The sequence below is a fragment of the Girardinichthys multiradiatus genome, chromosome 11, assembly GCF_021462225.1.
Source record: "Girardinichthys multiradiatus isolate DD_20200921_A chromosome 11, DD_fGirMul_XY1, whole genome shotgun sequence".
Classification (NCBI taxonomy): domain Eukaryota; kingdom Metazoa; phylum Chordata; class Actinopteri; order Cyprinodontiformes; family Goodeidae; genus Girardinichthys; species Girardinichthys multiradiatus.
Window position 1 is genome coordinate 9,347,009 of NC_061804.1, and position 18,099 is coordinate 9,365,107.

General features: G+C 41.5%; 1 protein-coding gene across 1 annotated transcript; it reads left to right on the forward strand.

Annotated features, from left to right (window-relative positions):
- vps37d (VPS37D subunit of ESCRT-I) lies at nucleotides 1-7,995 on the forward strand. Its single transcript, XM_047379045.1, has 2 exons — nucleotides 1-261; nucleotides 7,002-7,995. The coding sequence occupies exons 1-2, from the start codon at nucleotides 139-141 to the stop codon at nucleotides 7,308-7,310; spliced, it is 432 nt and encodes a 143-aa protein (XP_047235001.1). The 5' UTR covers nucleotides 1-138; the 3' UTR covers nucleotides 7,311-7,995.
- Nucleotides 7,996-18,099: the final 10,104 nt, after the last annotated feature.

Consider the following 18,099-nt stretch of genomic DNA (forward strand, 5'->3'; position numbering starts at 1 on the left):
GTGTCGACTGAGCAGTTTAACTCCGCGTGCGGGCGCCTCGCATTCCAACGCGACCGAGATGTGAGCGGAGTGCGGCGGGACTTCGCTGCTTCTCAACCCGTCTCTCAGTCTATCAGGCGCGGTTTTTAAGCATTAAAAATGTCCAACTCCAAGGAAGGGACCTCCTGTCCCGACGGCTACAGGGCTTTAAGCACAGCCGAGCTGAGGGAGCTTTTACAAAGCGACGACAAAATGGACCAAATTATTCGACTCAATGAGAAGGTAGGCATCTTCTGTTACGAGCTCAAACAGCCAAAGTACCGCTAAATTCATCCGCTGTTTCTCTTCTATCACTGCTAGCAAGATGTGCGTTTTTTGATGTAACAACCGATGGAAACAAACAATCGGTGTGTGTGTTGTTGGTGGGCAGTTAGTGTGAAGCAGATATAGGATGGCTCATCGATTGTCTGCGTGGCGAGCAGTCAGATTTCCAATACGTTTTTCCAGATTTCCCACTCCCGTCAGGTTTAAGGATCTAAGTTTCGGTGACAAAAAAAACAAAACAAAAAAAACTCTTAGTGTTATTGTTTTGGAGGAGACATCAGATGCAGTGTTGGTCCCCCCCATGTAGCTCTGCTCTTTGGTTTACATTGGTGCCATAAAGAGGTAGGAGTGCCTCATTCCACATTCACTATAAAATATTTCCAAAAAGTAACATATTGGAGAGAAATTCCAACTTTAATCAACTCGGGATTCTTCACATTAAGCTTTTATCGTTTTATTCCTCATATGTTCGTCGGTGAATATATAAGGATAATCATTAAAGCTACTAGCCTGACTTTTCTATTAAATCAACCAAACTCACTATTTCAGTTTGGTTTTCTGTTATGTTGTGCGTTGTTAGATATTTAAGATCAAATCTGCATCCACAGGTGTTCCTCTGATGACACCTCAGAGGGCATAGGGCCATTAATCTGAGCTCTTTCAGTTATTTAGCTCTTCAAGTTCTTCAGCTTGTGTTTTTATTGTTGTTAGTTCTCTTTATCGTCATGTTTTTAGTCAATACCGTTGCTAGTGTCCCAAGTCCTTTGTAGCATCCAGAATTGCCTCACATTTAGCTCTATCTATCATCAACTGACCAGTTTTCCTGTTCCTGCTGAGGAGAAGCAGGGACAGAACTGCTGTCTGGTTTGGGGTTCATGAGACTAAACTATGTAATCTGTGAGACTGCATCTAGGTAAAAATCATTTCAAATTTCTGTGCCTCCTGTGATGTCAGCAGAATTAGCATTTTTGTTTTTCCTATGCGCTTTTTAAAACGTTGCCATTGTGTGAAATCGTTTCATTACCTAGCTGTATTGTTGTTGTCAGTGTACATGAAAAAATTTAAACTAGATCACATCCTTGATTTTTAAAAGGCAATACTACTCTGTATAACCCCTTACCACAGCTGCTGCTCCTCTAACCCTTGCCCTTTCTTTAAACCCTGTCTTGATATTAAAATTTAATAACTGCTGCTATGGCCGCTTTTCCTCCCACGCTATGGGACTGTATTAATACATTTATGTCGCCCACAGCATTGGGAATGCAAACACACACAGAGAAAAAAGCGAATTGGCTCCAATTTGGGGGTGGGGGTCCTAAACGTTTTCAAGAGCTCTGTTTATAAGTTTTTTTTTTTTTTTTCTGTGCACAATAAAATCATTCAGGAGGCTGCAGCATTGAATGGGTTTTTCATAGCTATGGGTGGAGTGATAACAACAGTGTGTGCAGTGAAACATGAACTAGCATGGGTTTAGTCATCCTCAGTCAGTTGTTTGAACGTCTGAGGGGGATACAAGATTAGGGAATTAAGAAATGGATTTTAAAATCCCTGTAGTTGACCTGTAGGTGTGTGACCATAATGCCCCAAAGAAGGTGAAAGCTGAATTACGTATGATTTGGCTCAGAAAATTAAAAACAATTTCTTTTTGTCCAGGATCAGGTTTAAAGATTTTAAATTTAAAACCCTGGGATGATGGAGATTAAACGTAGAATCACAAGAAGAGGTCCCATATTTCTGACTAAGAGCTGCAAGGAGCCCGGGGCTGTGTTGGGCAGTGTCGACCGAAGCTGTAATTAATCTGCCATTAAAACCCAATACAGAGCTGTGTGGATTTGATCATCTCCCAGCGATGTAGCCAGAATCACTGCAGGTATGAAAACATAAACCCCATGAAGTCATGCTTCGGTATGTATCATTTCCCTGGCCATCTCTCATCTCTTAGTGTTGTGTTAATTATGATTGTTATGTAAGCTGCTAGGTTTAATCACTGATAATGAATATGAATCATGACTGCTGCAGTCTGCCTGATGCAATATAACTCGTTACTAGAGAAGCACCAGATGACATTTCACTCGGCCAATTCAAGGTCTGGGATGCCTGTTCTCATTTCCTTTCAAAGTACAGAACTGGAGAGCATTCAAAGTCCTTTTAGGAAGTTGACAGTGTGTTAATAATGACACATTGGATCATCTAAAACTGTAACTTCGGGCTTTCATTCTGCTGGTAGCTTCTCTGTAGTATTAATATAAACGCACCGACCAGATTTTCACGGCCAATTTTTTTCTTTTATAAGGTTTTACAAAAATGATGAGTTTCTTTTCAAAAACTATGAGAAAATATTGAGCAGCCATTAGTTATTTATATTAAGAGCAGAGATGGTGTCATGCTGTTCTGTGTTTTCCAAAAGGCTGACGATATAACCAAATCCCACATGTTAGATAAAAAACAAGGTTTGAAACCGCAATAAGAAAAAACAGAGCAACTTTGCTGTACTACAGCCAACCTTCCTGTTATTTACTGAAAGTGTTGTGCTCTCTTACTCTCCCAACTTGAATATATCACAAATGTCTAGAGAATACGTCTGATCTTGCTTCTTACACTTTTAAGTGCTGCATTGATACTGAAAATAGCGAACTTCTTCAGTCAGTAACAACTTCCACAACAAGGAGTGTTGTTGTCAGGGTTACAGGGTTACTTATGCTATGTTTTGATGATAGGAAAAAGATCAGATTTTAAACTTTTCTAACTTCCTTTCTTAAAGAACAAGGAAACGACTTGTTGAAGGAAAGGCCTTAAGAAGTTCTGTTTGCAGTTTGCCACAAAACCTTGCAGGGGACACTTGTGTGGTAGACGAAGACCCTGAACAGCCGGTCTCCATTGTGAAGCATTTAGGCTCTAGATGTTCAGAGCTGGTGGAGCCATCCCAATCAGAATTCTGTGCTGCTTTTAGTTGCTCCGTTACCTAAAATGAATCAAAGTTTGTGATTGTACGGTGACAAATGTGTCTGTTTTGGGAGGCTCTGTAAATGATCTGGATTTACCAGGTTTTATAATGATTTTTATCTAACGTCAAGCCTATAAAACCACTCAGAATGTGGTGCTTCATTTGTTCACTTTCGTTTTTTCTGTTTGCACGGCCAGAAAACACCGATCCTGCCACGGCGTAATCTTTGCATCCCAGCTCAATACAACGGTAATCCACATGTCTTAACCGACAATTTCCAGATGGGTTTTACTGTTATTTTTTTTAATTCATCCTCTGAGGCACAACCCAGCGTAAGATAAAGCAGAGTAGAGAGACTCCCTTTGTCCTGGCAGGATGTCCTGTCCTTTTACTTCCAGGCCGTTTGGGTTGAGTCTGAGAATCAAAGCGACAGACACAGACTCATGGGTGGGGATGCCCTCGGTCTTTAAAAGATATCTCAGATCAAAACAGTAAAGTGTCAGTCAGACCTAACAGCTTAACAATAAGGTTTCATGAGCTGCTGAGCTCAAAGCGGACCTAGGGAATCTACTGATTATGCTCATTGGGTTTATGTCTGCTACGGATAACACATCTTCCTTTGATCTGTTATTATAGTAAAATGAGTCATAACCGCTTTAAACCTTTTCCAGTTGTTCCAAAGAAGACGGCTTGCTATTTACAGGGAGTCTGCTGCATAGATTCCCTTTCATGGAAGTGACTCGGTCGTCAGTCGTGTCCCAGGCTGAGTGTTTAAGTGATGGCTGCAGACTGCAGAAACCTTGTTAGGCTTTAGGTTTGTTGAGGATGAAACAGAAACGCCTGTTTGCTGCATTTCGTGCGTTCAGACGAGTCAAACAACAACAACAGCACTGCACCTCGTCTTCTCCTGACCCCCCAAACAACATTTGTCAGCATGGTAAATGCTGTCAGTTTCCCCTCCAGCCCATACGACAAAGTGCGGAAGACTCTCCTTCCAGGCCTGAAAAGTAGGCTTTGGTGTCCGAAAGGTTCTGTGTTCTCTTTATTCCTTTTGAATGGGCAGCTGGACCGTAGTATTTTCTCCTCTCACAACTACTTGGGACATTCTACAAATTCCTCTGAGCTTGAAACTGGCTTTTAACGACCCGTGAAAATGTGAGACAGATGCGCCGTGCAGCGCCGACCTCTGTGAGTCAGGGTCCTTCAGGCCCGAAATGACTGCTGACTATCGAGTCAGAACAGTATCCGCCTGGGCCGTTGCACAGAGCCGCTGGGACGGACGGATCAGAAGGAGAAAGTTTTTTCTCCCTGTTTGAGACATGTCTACACAGTAAAGGAGTGACTCTATTGTTCAGCAGCGTTCATTTGAATTATTTATGGGTCTGGTGACAATGTGACACTCTGGACCCCTCCCCCATGAATCCCAATATCCGAATCCCCCAAAAGCAGGACAGCTGCATTTAGCTGCGTGTCACAAAACAATCTCTCTTTCACGCCATTTTAATGCCTCCAGGTTTATTCTGCATGTTTGGCTCTCAGGCATTTGTCTTGAGTGGCTACAGTTCAGCCTAAAGTCAATCTTTATGTTCACTTAGTCCTGGCGGTGTGGCTTTAAGGGCTGTGATTTGGACCAGAAAGACTTATGTTAATGTATTTGTTCTGTGTGCGAGTGCAGAGAGACTGTACATAAAATATTGTTGGTGTCAGTATAATTTATGGAACCTTTTAATACAAACTGATGCTTGCAGGTCAAATGTTTTCAGTTCCCATCTTTCCTTTCACTTCTCATTAAGTACATTCACCAGTGGACCTGATCCATGTGACAACCTGCATCACCTGGCTGTTGTTTTCTTTCAGACCACTGCTGCTTTTAGTGCTTGTCGTGGCATCAGATGTTATAATGCTGTGGTTGCAAAAGTTTTCAAACCATTGGACATTTTGCAAAATTATGCACTTCATTGTGTTGGTGTGTCACATAACCCCAATTAAATACACTGAAGTTTGTGGTTATAACATGAAAATATGTCAAAGTTCAAGGGTTATGAATCCTTTTACACATCACTGCATTTCTTGTTTAAACAGACATTTGCAGCCCTGCTTGAACGGCCGTGTTACTTTGAGAAAATGATTTCAGCTGCTGAGTTATTCCCCAGCAGGTCACCCAACTTGTTGGAGGTGATGTGTCTGTGCAGCATTAAATGATAAGGTGGTCTGCCTTCAGCAGCAACTGTATCTGAGGCTGTCAAGCACTCAGATCTGGCTTCACTCAGGCCGCATGAACACAAAAGGCACTGCTTCCTGTAAAACACCAGCATAACTTTCCTGTACCTGTAGAGAAGATGAGCTCTCACAGGATATGTTCTCTCATGCTTAAATGCCTCTCGCCTTCAAGTCAACCAATGTTTGCGCAGAGCAACCCCCAGAAATCAGGTTTGAGTTTTCTCTTTGTTACCAGGGAACCCTGCTGGCGTTAAAAGCAAACATTTTCCAGCCTGAACACTAAGCACAGAGTTGGCTCCCTTTGCATCTGCTTCCCTTCAAGCTTTTTCAATGAAATGTTCTCTCTCAGATATGTCGTTTCATATCAGGGAAAGTTTTCCCATAAGTTTTTAAAGTTTAAATCATCCTTATTGTCAAATGAGTATTTCAGTTTTTGAAAAGCCAAACTGGTGGTTAGGCCACTATTGACTATGGGTTTGGAACATGATGAGCATCTGAAGAGACTAACGATTATTTTACTAATCTATTGACTATTTTTTTATTAATTAACTGATTAATTATCGGATAGCAAAAGGGGATTTGTTTTTACAGAATTTGAACCAGCTGAAGCTACAACTGTGCCACCTGAGTCCTGGATAGAGCATAGATACAGACATAAAACATTTTTCATCTTGAATGCAAAATCTTTATACTTTTTGTACAGTTTTGTCTTAATTATTGCTCTGAGTGAGTTCTTCCATCAAATGACATGTTTTTTAGAGTCTCTATACTCCAGTTAACAATTATTCAATTAATTCATCATTTCAGCCCTAGTGGCAATTTCATTATGCCAAAATATCAGATCCAAATCCAGTTTAGTTTCTCCTATTCCATTTATTCAAATATAGGTCATGGTGGTAACAGGTACAGGATTGAAACATCCCTCTCTCCCCTGTACAGCTCATTATGGGATATCTCAAGCATTCCCAGGCCAGAAGGCATATGTAAAAGGGAGGTCTCCTCCCAGTGGGACATTCCTAGGAAACCTCCAAAGAGACATCTGGATCAGATATCGTAATCACCTTGGTTACATTTTTTTTCAATGGTGATGAGCCGCAGTTCTACTCCAGTCTTTTTCCCGATGAGGGAGCTCCTCACCGTGTCTGTGACCCTAAACCTGGCCACCTTCCAGAGGAGGTCCTGACCTTAGGTTGAAATACAGGCGATCCTTTTGGCTCCTTCTTCACCAAAGCTTTTACTATAATGACTAAATGGTACCGGGACCTTTTTATTTGGGATACAAATGACGATTGGGAAAATATGGGAAATGCCAAAAATGTTACGTTGAAAAATGACATTTTGTTGTGATCATTTTCTGGTCTTTTTTTTTATAGTCTAGGCCTTACTAATGTCCTCTGCATAGTTTTGTGCATCACATGCTACTGCGCAGATGTTTTTCATGCATAACAGACTCATCACGTGAGTCTAAATATCCATGATGTTGTTAAAGGGACACAAAAGCAATCAGACTTGACATTTTCGTCTTCTTTTTCAGTTCCAGGAGCTTCAAGTTGACCGAGAGATGCTGCTGACCTCCAACCGGAGCCTGGCCGAGGAGAGTCTGGCTCAGCGACCCTGCCTTAATAACGGCAAGCTCCAGCTGGCAGAGAAATACAAGGAACTGTCCAACCTCATAACCACATGCTGGGAAAAACAGAGTCAGCTGGGTGAGTTCACCTCACCGCTGAGGAGACACAGATTCGGGGGGAGTGGGGGCACGTGGTTCGGGTTTCATGCAGCTGAAATGTTAGTGGGCGATCGTGATGGCAAGGTTACTGGTTTGTATCCACGACCATATCGATAAACACAGCCTTGGTTAACAAGGTTTAGCTGGACATGCCTGCAGCCCTCAGCAGTCTGAAACCATTCAGTGAAAACAGCCACAGAAATCCGTCAGAAAAGGTCGCGTCCTAACCACTTAAGGTTGAAGCTAATTACACACGATAACCCACAGTGGCTCCTCGTTGTCTTCCCTTGTAATTGCAGGAACACACTCAAACATGACTCCACAGTTTGAGACATCGAAAGCAAAGCTGTATTTAAATCCCATTCAGCTCTCTGTGACGGCCGCGCTGGTTCTGAGAATGAAGGAAACTTCACATCAGAGCACAGAAAAGGTTCTGAGTGTCACTGAGACGAGCCTTCATCTGCTCAGCAAAAGCCTCAGCATGACTGGAGTTCGGTCATGGGAACCAAATGGAGCATATCAAATGCCAGCAGGAAGCTTGCAGCAGTTGTCAAGGAATTTGCAGGCTAAGTTGGGGCGGGTGGGTAGTTTGTTTCAGCAAGTTCTGCTTTTGACAGAACAGCTAGCTGAGGATGTCGTCTAAGCCACGATACAAAATTTTAAGCTCGATGGGTAAGCTTTAAATGTTCCTACAGAGTGAGTCGAATCAGAAACAGGTGTTCTTGAATATTTACAGGCCTCCTAAGTCCAAAACAAACTTTATCAGTGATTTTAATGAGCTTTTATCTGTGATATGTGTTGATTATGACTGTTTAATTATTGTGGGAGACTTCAAGATTCACATGGACAATCCTGAAGACAGAAGTGCAATAGATCTATGTGACACTCTTAGAAATGTTGGTTTGACTCAACGTGTTAAACAGCAAACGCACAAACAGGGACATATTTTGGACTTGATCATCATTAAGCGTCTAAACATTTTCAAGGTGTCTGTAACTGATGTTGCTCCATCTGACCACTTTTCTGTTATTTTTGAAAGCATCATCTCAATGGCTCAGTTTGCCAAAGAGACATGATAAGAAAACGCATCTTTAAGGACGGTGCTGCTGAAACCTTTAACCAGATTTACTCTTCTACCTCCACTTTGCCCTGTAACACTGTAGATGACTTGGTAGAAAACTTTTACTCTAAAATCTCGGACATCATTGATTTCGATTGCTCCAATTAAAGCGAAAGTCGTTTCAGGGAAGAAAATGTCTCCATCTAGAAGTGCTCCACCAGTCAGAAGTGAAAAAAAGGAGTGTTGAAAAGCTGAACGCAGGTGGCGAAAGACTGGACTCCAGGTTCACTATATTATCTATAAAGAGAGACTATACAGATATAACCTACAACTGAAAAATGCAAGAGAATCTTTATTTTCTGAGATTATCAGCAAAAACATTAACAATGCTGGTGCATTATTTGCCACGGTCGACAGGTTAACAAACCTTCCTGTAACTGTAGCATCTGAACTCCACTCTACCAGGGCCTGCAATGAATTTGCTAAATTCTTTACTGAAAAAAACCCAAAAGATCAGAGAGGCAGTCAGCACATCCACATCAACTCCAGTACCAATGCTGTCTCCAACTAGAACTGATTTTGACAAAATTTCCCAATTTCACCAAATAAACTACAAAAACTTAGAAGAAATCGTACAGCAACTAAGCTATTCTTCCTGCTGTCTCGATCTTTTATCCACAGCTTTCCGTAAGAAAGCTTTGCCTGTAATAACATCTGATTTAACTCAAATAATAAACACGTCCCTTTTGTCAGGTGTTTTCTCCCAGGCCCTGAAAACAGCAATTATCAAACCTCTATTGAAAAAAAGCAACTTGAACAAGCTGCTACTACAGAACTACAGGCCTATATCAAACCTCCCCTTCATCAGTAAGATTATTGAAAAAGCTGTTCCAACAGTTAAACAACTTCCTAACAACGACCAACCGCTTCGATGTCTTCCAGTCAGGCTTCCTGCTCACCACAGTACAGAGACTGCTCTTGTCAAAGTGTTCAATGACATCCGTATAAATGCAGACTGTGGAAGAACCACGGTGCTGGTATTATTGGACCTTAGTGCAGCATTCGACACAGTTGATCACTCCATTTTATTAGAGCGCCTGGAAAACTGGGTCGGCTTTCTGGTACAACACTCAACTGGTTTAAATCCTACTTGAAGGACGGACTTTTTTGTGTCAGTAGGTAACTTTACATCAGAGACCACAAAAATCACATGTGGCGTTTCCCAAGGGTCTATCATAGGGCCCCTCCTATTCAGTATATACATGCTCCTCCTAACTCAGATTTTAGTAAACAACAATGTAGGTTATCATAACTATGCAGACGACACACAGCTATACGTTACGATGTCACCAGGTGACCATGAACCCATTCAAGCGCTGGGAAAATGCTTAGAAGAAATCAATGCATGGATGGGCTTAAATTTTCTTCAGCTGAATCAAAACAAAACTGAAGTAATAATCTTTGGACCAAAGGAATAGCGTTTAAAAGTTAGCACACAGCTTCAGTTAATACAGCTAGAGACCACCAGTCAGGCTCAAAACCTGGTTGTAGTGATGGACTCAGACCTGAACCTTTAGAGGCACATAAAGGTAGTAACTAGGTCAGCCTTCTATCACCTAAAGAACATCTCCAGGATTAAAGGACTAATGTCTCAGCAGGACCTTGACAAACGAATTCATGCGTTCATCTTTAGTAGAATTGATTACTGCAACGGTGTCTTCACAGGTCTGCCTAAAAAGTCGATCAGACAGCTGCAGTTGATCCAGAACGCTGCTGCCCGCGTCCTCACTAGAACTAAGAAAGTGGAGCACATCACCCTGGTTCTAAAGTCCCTACACTGGCTCCCTGTAGCTCAGAGAATAGACTTTAAAATACTTCTGTTAGTCTATAAATCACTGAATGGCTTAGCACCAAAATACATTACAGACTTGTTGTCAGTATATCAACCACCCAGACCTCTCAGGTCTTCTGGCTCAAATCTACTCTGCAGAACCAGAACCAGAACCAAACATGGAGAAGCAGCTTTTAGTTCCTATGCTCCACTAATCTGGAATAAACTCCCAGAAAACTGTAAAAGCACCGAAACCCTAAGTTGCTTTAAATCAAGATTAAAAACCTATTTGTTTAGAGTGGCCTTTGACTGGGCCATCTAAACATTATTAGTTACGTTTTCAGTCCAATTTTCCTTTCATTTTCTCATCCATCATTCTATTCTCTTTATTTTATTTTTTTTAAATTACCTCTGTTTGATTTTCTGTATCATTGTAATGTTTTTCCTCATGTACAGCACCTTGAGTGCCTTGTTTCTGAAAATAGCTAAATAAATAAACTTGACTTGACTTGATAAAGTAGCGTTTCTGCATTAATTTCCATAATTTCTTCTGCTCCTTCAAGTTCAAGTGTGCCGTAATGAAAAGGCCAGATTTTTGCCTCAGCTGCAGGCCAGTGATGGAAGTTGGGTGGAATGCTAAACTTCCTGTCGGTGCGCGCAGCACACAGATGCTATCCCACCTCCCCCGGCGAGGCAGGATGGGCGGGAGCCCGTCCGCGCGTCCTTCCTGTTCACAACATCTGATTCTCATTTGGCTCTGCGAGACGGGGGACAAGAACGATGAATGGAACGGCTTTTCTTGACAAACGTTCCCAGCGGAGTGTGGGGGACAGCTCGGTTGTTAGATGCATCTCACTGTTTTGTTGAGAGGGGTCTGTGAATGGGAAAAGCTGACAGGAGGAGAGACCTCGAACGTTCCTGGTTTAGAGTTTCCCATAAATATTACAGCCGCCAGGAGTCTACTTACCTCGGCTGTTACCTTTTTAAAATTAAATTATTGTGCCTTTTCAGATGTGTTCACAGGGAGTTTTAAAGCTGTTTGTGCTCATTTTCCTCTTCTAGTTTTACAGAAAGGTTTAAGCTGAGAAGATCGGTGCAGAAATCCTGTAACTTTAACAGCATGGATCCTGAGAGGGTTTGATGTCCTGCTACAAACACTCATCCACAGTTAAGCAGAAGAAAGAGTCTGTTGAGATGTAATTTGAACCAGATGTAGAGCAGAGATTGGTATGTAAATGATTTGCAAGGAGCTGGTGGGATTAGAACAGTGTAGGAGAGTATAAGGGTTTGCAGTATGATTCGAGGGATGTGTGAGTGGTGAACAAACAGCATCATGAAGCCCGAGGAACACAGCAGATCAGGGAGAACGTTGTTGAGATATTTAAAGCAGGGTTAGGTTCTAAAACAATATTCCAAGCTTTGAACATCTCCCAAAGCTCTGTTCAGTCCATCATCCAAACATGGGCAGAGGATGGACCAACTGGAGACCTACCAGGACATGGACGTCCACCTAAACTGACAGGCTGGGCAAGGAGAGCATTAATCAAAGCAGCAGCAAGGGGGCCCGTGGTAACTCTGGAGGAGCTGCAGAGATCCATAGCTCAGATAGAGGAACCTTTCAACATTACAGTTATTAGTTGTGCACTGTGGACTTTATGGAAGAGTGACGAGAAAAAGCCTTAGTTGAATGAAAGCCATAAGAGGTTCCAGTTTGCAGTTTTCCTCAAGCTGTGTAGGAGACGCAGCAAACGTGGAGAAGGTGCTCTGGTTTTTAGCTTGTCTGCAAAAGGCTGCGTGGTGGATAACGAATAGTGCACAGTGCTGATGGTGGCAGCATGCGTTGGTCAGAGTTGATGGTCAGATGGATTTAAGGAAAGCTGTTGGAGGCTGCAGAAGACTTAAGATGAGGGTGGAGGTTCACCTTCTAAAAACCCAACCCTAAAAGGCCAGAGCTACAGTTGAATGGTTCAGAACAAAGTGTTTTGATGTGCTTAAATTGCCCAGTCAAAGTTCAGACCTAAATCGGATCTGTGGCAAGACCTAAGAATTGATAGGCCCAGAGGCTCTCCATCCAACCTGACTTAGTTTGAGTTGAGAAGAAAAAAAATGTCTCGATGTTGGAAGCTGGTAATAATATACCAAGAAAGACATGCAGTAATTGTTTCCTAATTTATTTCAAACATCTTGAGTTCACAACCTGCGTGCCAATAAGGTCTTCGGTCTGTTGGATGGAGTCTCGCTGCAGTGGATGCCCACGGCTGACCCAGATTACAGATGCCAACATGCTAAAGGTTCTGTAAAACACTTTGTGTTTCCGCCTTCACTTTGTTGGAGATGTGTCCTAAAGACTAAGAGAGAGTTGTAACAGACAGAATCGAGGAGAAATATGGATTTATCCCAACTGTTATCATTAGTGGACTTTTTACCAATCATAATGCCTCCACATGGTTTTCTAATAACAAGCCCTAACTTACACCCCCAGCAAAGCTAAACAGCTGAAGGCAGCAGCAGACACACACACACACACACACACACACATCCTCAGTCTCAGCAGTCTATATACAGATCTAGCAGTCTCATAAATGGCAGTCCAACTTCAGTTAGGTGGACACATGGCAGCATAAACCTGATATCCTCTGTGCTTTTTTCTCATATTCACTCGTCACAACACCAGGACAGAAACGACACCTGCTGTTTAAGTTAAAGCTCTTTGGATTGGAAAATATTGGTACCGGTAGATATTTACATTCAGATATAAGGATTGGATTAAAACCCAGAAATCCTGGGTTGGTCCATCCCCAGGATCAACTGTGAGGGTACCAACAATACCAGTGATTTTTGTGGGATATTTTTCTCTGCTGAATAAATCATCTCAAAGGATGGATTCTTCTGGAGTGACATTACGCTACTGCAGAAAAAAGCCAGATTTTTATTTAAAGCTTTTTAAACATCTTTGGCAGTAAAATATATCCTAGTCTCCATGTTTTTCTGTTTATAGCACTGCTGCTTCTGCTGCTGCATAATGAGCTCAACTTGTGTATTAAGATAGTGGCTCTTATTTGTTTCTTTTGTGACAGATATTTAAAGGAAAATAAGTCCTCAGACAAGAAGGAGCAAGTATTTATCCTTGTTTTGTCTTGAAATCTGCTTTCCTTACAGTTAAGCCACAAATGCTGACAGTGTAAGGTGACTCCAGATATATTTAGCTCTGCTACGATACTATTTAAAACATAAATGGCACAGATGTGTTGTCACCAGCTAGAGATCAGTGCTCATGAGCGTCTTCTACTGCTGGAGTGGAAGTCTATTTTAAGCTGTTTAAAAATGGCACACAGGTGAAAATACAACAGCTACCTCTGTTGTGTACAGTTTAAGGCAGGAAGTTTTTTGTTGCTGTAAGGTAGTTAAGTCCTCAACTTTCCACTTTTTAAAAACGTTTTAGAACATAGTAAAATCAAATTACTGACTGGAGTGACAAAAGATCACACATTTTTATTTATTTTTCTTGATTGAAATGTATTGAACTCATATTGAGCTGTGATTTCTGTGTACCCTTACCCCACTACCTCAGGGTTTTGTAAAGTTACCTGCGAGTATATTTACTACACTCACTAGACAGCAACTAAAGGCTTGTTCAAGTGATGTTGAAAGTGAAGCAGATAGTTTCGAAACATCCCAGCACTGAATTCAGGCTTGTGTGTAAAACATGCAACATTTCCCTTGTTTCCCTGTGTTGTCCTACATGGCTCGCCAGCTGGAGAGAAGTCTGATAATGCATCACTGTCAGTTTTTGTTTTTAGTGTGATAGCTCATATGTAGGCATTACAGTCAAAAGCATGTAATGCTTTAGCTGTAGTTTTTGATGTTTCACTTTAAATGGCAGGAACTCTGAGGACATAAACCAGACATGTGATGCATAAAAGCTTAGTCGCAGACATTGATGAACTGTATTTCTTTAGGCAGCTTGACCTAAGTTTATCCACCTTATTACATGTTTTTTTCCCCCCTGAAACAGTCAGATGCAAACAAACCCAACTCCAGGGTTTCTGACACGGCACCAGAGGCCGGCACAGCCTTAGCTAAGCTCCTCTTTGGGCCTTTAATGCAGTAAAGTGAAAATGCGGTGTGCAAGGAGATATTGCAGATGTGGCTGCATTGAAGAAGGCAGTGAACTGTTATTATTGCATGACTAAATGCAAAATGCATTACAATAAAGGCTTCTGCACAATTTATGCAACCTTTAGGTCTGCTGCAGCCGAGCATTTGCTCCAACATTCGACGGATCATCCTTCAAACTCGAGTTTAAGGAAGTCCTGAAAAGTTGGTTTGAGCGTTTGTTTAGATCTGAGTAATTTCTCACGAGGTATTCAGGACCATATGAGTCTCTTTGTTGTCACTGATTAATGAACATGTGGATGACAGCGACTCCTTTGACATGATTTTTCCAAACCACTGGCTGGTATAGCTCTCCTCCTGCTCATAGTTGCTCTCACTGTTGTTTTTTATAGTCCAGCTGATAGGAAACTTCACTGACCATTAGATCAACGAACTCCACATCACATGGAGATACAGACAGAAGTTTACATCTGCAAATTATAGGCATGAATGAATGTTTATCTAAACCACTTCTTTCCTGGGTGGAATAATTATACAGGTACACTGATTTTTAAAACAGAATTTGAAGCTCAAGTTTGAATTTATTATGGATTTTCTCTTATTCAGACAAGGTTAACAACTACACATATAGGGTCATATATACATTATACATACACCACTCTATGTCCCATAGCAAGTTGCACCTCAAAGGTTCTCCTCTGGAAACCCTGTCGGAGAACATGCTGACCACATGGGACCTTCTCCTCTCACCAGTTAACCAGAACAGGAATGTGCTTTATGATTTTTATGTGATGTTGTTGGGTCATGAAAATGGGACTGGCTGCTGTCAAACCACATCAGCAGGAATAGGAGAGTCAAAGAAGATCTTCCTTCAGAGGTCCTGTTTTAGTTAGATTTTCAGTGTTGACTCTGAGGAGAAAGAGAGAGTGTGTGGGAAATGAAGTTTGTGCCATAGACATTTATGAGGTTTTGGGTCAGATTGACTGTGAATATTTGAGTTTGCTCAGTGATACATATTTTATCAATAGAAAGTGGTGAAGTGTAGTCACAGGATGAGCAGAGCGCGAAGACGTGGTGAGGGTGTTACTGACAGCTGGTGTTAGTACAGTGAAACAGTGAGACTGGAAACCATCTGTTAGCTCATCTATAGCACTGCCTGCCTCGTTGTGTCAAGCGATTACAGCTTTGTTTGTTTTTAAAGCAGGAGCTGAGGTACTTTCACTCCAAAGCAATGTAGTGAACTTGACATGTTCAATAATTCACTTAAACTTATGCTGTTACTGCAGAAAACGCAGGTGGAGGCCTCAACAATCTCCTGGATCAATGACTACCTGACGAGCTGAAGGTCCAGGTGTCTAACCAGGTGGTCAGCAGCTCAGGAGCACCACAGGGGACTGTACTCTCACCATTTCTTTTCACCTTGCACACCTCAGACTTCCAGTACAAATCAGAGTCCTGTCATCTACAGAAATATTCAGATAACTCTGGAGTTGTCAGGTGTACCAGGCATGGACTGGAAGCTGAGTACAAGGAGCTGGAGGGTTTAATAGATAGAGCTTTGACCACTGAAATCTAATATCCAACCCAATATTACATAAAAGCATCCGCTTGCAATTGCGATACACACTAATGTAGTGATGACCGTTGTCTTCTAGTTATTCTTCACCTCTGTATTGGATTGATTTCCTTACATATTTTAGGATGTGAAATGTGTCAGGGTTTAAAGTGAGGGGAGTATTATCAAACCTTCACACGGCGGTCACCAAGATCTGACTTTTCTGCATAAACAAGCAAAATGTTTGTCTAAGAAGTCTTTCGGTTTCCAAAGCGTTTCCCCCAATCAATACCTTCATGATTTGCTCATATATTCTAACGGGATTAAGGTTGTAGAGAGCGTGGTGTGGTTTTATTCAGCGTGATGGGGGCCTTGGGAGGGTTTCTTGCTCACATTTAGCTTTTATTCTAATTCCTGTTGTTAAATCCCTTTTTTCAGTCCTCATCCTGAAAGCTGTTTATTATTTTTTCCAAGTAACCAACAGTAAGCTGCTGTGGTTTAAATGTTTTCTGACAATATACTCAGTCAGTTATGTGTAAATCTAATGGAAAGGCTACAGCTTTGCTCAGAATATTTAAACAAAGTTGGATAAACGCTTCATTGTTCTGTATTCTGGGCAGGTTGTCACTTTCATCTGCATAACTTCTAGGAAGACGTTTTTCTGTCACAAAATAAATGCACCAACTCACATGTCATTAAGATCTAAACGAGGACATTGGTCAGTCTTTAAAAAGAGGAAACTGCATAAAGCATTCCTCACAGATTTAGTACAAACTTACGGAAATGTAAAAAAAAAAAAAGATTTTTCGTAAGATGCCTTAAAGCAAGTATTAATTTAAAACGGTGTGATAATTCTGACTTAATGGGAAAACGAAGATTACCTCTGATCATCCTCAAAAGCAGCAGTATGTCGAAAGTAAAATGGTTGTAATATTTTCTCCAGAGAAAGTGTCACTCTGAAAAAGGCAATGTTGAAGCATGCTTCTTGTGGTTGGTGGTGTTTTCCGTGAAGCTGTTATCACGCATTTTGTTGTGTGTTGTGTTAGAAAGGCCATACACGAAGAGCTGCAGGGCAATAATTCACAGCCGACATGATGAATGATTTTATTTATTATTTATTTTTTAGCCTTGGAGACGTCCGTGTCCTTCAAGCAGCTTTTTGTAAACTCCGGCCCATGTTGTTCTGAGCACGCAGCCACCAGCTGCTCCCTGAACTCCTTGTGCCCATTCAGCACAGTTCAGTTCGCAGCCGTTCGGGTGGAAAGAATCGTGGTCATTATTATTGACTGATGGTATCTTCATGTTTGTGTCGTTTCCAGCTGCTGCTCCATCAGCGAGCCTCATTGATATTCAGCAGCTTTTGACTGGAGACGATGTTCCTGCCAGTTCAGCTGTGCAATATGGAAGTGTGTCGTGTTTAAAGGCCAGAAGGATTTCTGTTCAGTGGTATTTTACCAATATTACTGTTGTTTATATCCAGCAGGGCAGTTAAATAACTGGTGGCTTTCTTTCTGCATTCTGTTTGTAAGGCTGCAGCATTTTCTGTTAAATTATCTCCCAAAATTTAAGCTTTACAGCCCTAAAGCAAATTCCTTTCAAATGGCTTTGCTCATGAAGCCCCAATTTCCCAGGGAACTCTACAAGTCTAACTGGCCCACTTTATACAGCTAAATGGAATCCAGTTTGGTCCAAATTCATTCTAGTTTACATGATAGTTTGTACAGAAATAATCAGATTCAGATCCAGTTCACTCTGAAATATAACACAATAAAGTTAAACTCAGTTGGTAACTAAGGAAGCTGAGCTGATTGTATCGAGTTGTTGGCTTTGCAGTGATCCATTTTTCCAAAGCAAGCATGTGGCGACAGTGGAGAGGAACCACTCCCTCTTAACATAAAGAATCTTCCAGCAGAAGTAGGTTCAGTATGAGTGGACCTCTGCACCACCAGCTGGGGGTTCAGAGAACAGAAAGCAGACACGGAAAAAACAGAATGACTGAGTCAGAAGTACTTTTTGTGGGGCAGAAAAACAAAGACGACATTGAATTTTAGCAGCCACAGCTCTACCGATGGCTTCTTTGTAGGAAATGGCAAGTAGACTAAACTGAAAAAGCCCTTTTCTAGTCACACTGATGGCTCAAAGCATTTCTTTCAGCAGCGATGCCAAATACCTACATAGATGAGCTCAGGATAACTCATACAGTGAGAAATTGTTTAAAAGTCTCATCCTAAAACTTTCCAGAAGCCTTTTTAATGTGAAATCATGTGCTGACTGGCAGGTCTTTAGACTTGAAGTGTCCAGAATGGACATTTTGTGTCTTTGATTCAAAAATTAGGTTTGGCAG

Coding starts and splice junctions, on each gene's coding strand:
- vps37d (XM_047379045.1), top strand. CDS start 139: ATGTCCAACTCCAAGGAAGGGACCTCCTGTCCCGACGGCTACAGGGCT. Junction 262..7,001: donor TTATTCGACTCAATGAGAAG/GTAGGCATCTTC, acceptor CTTCTTTTTCAG/TTCCAGGAGCTTCAAGTTGA.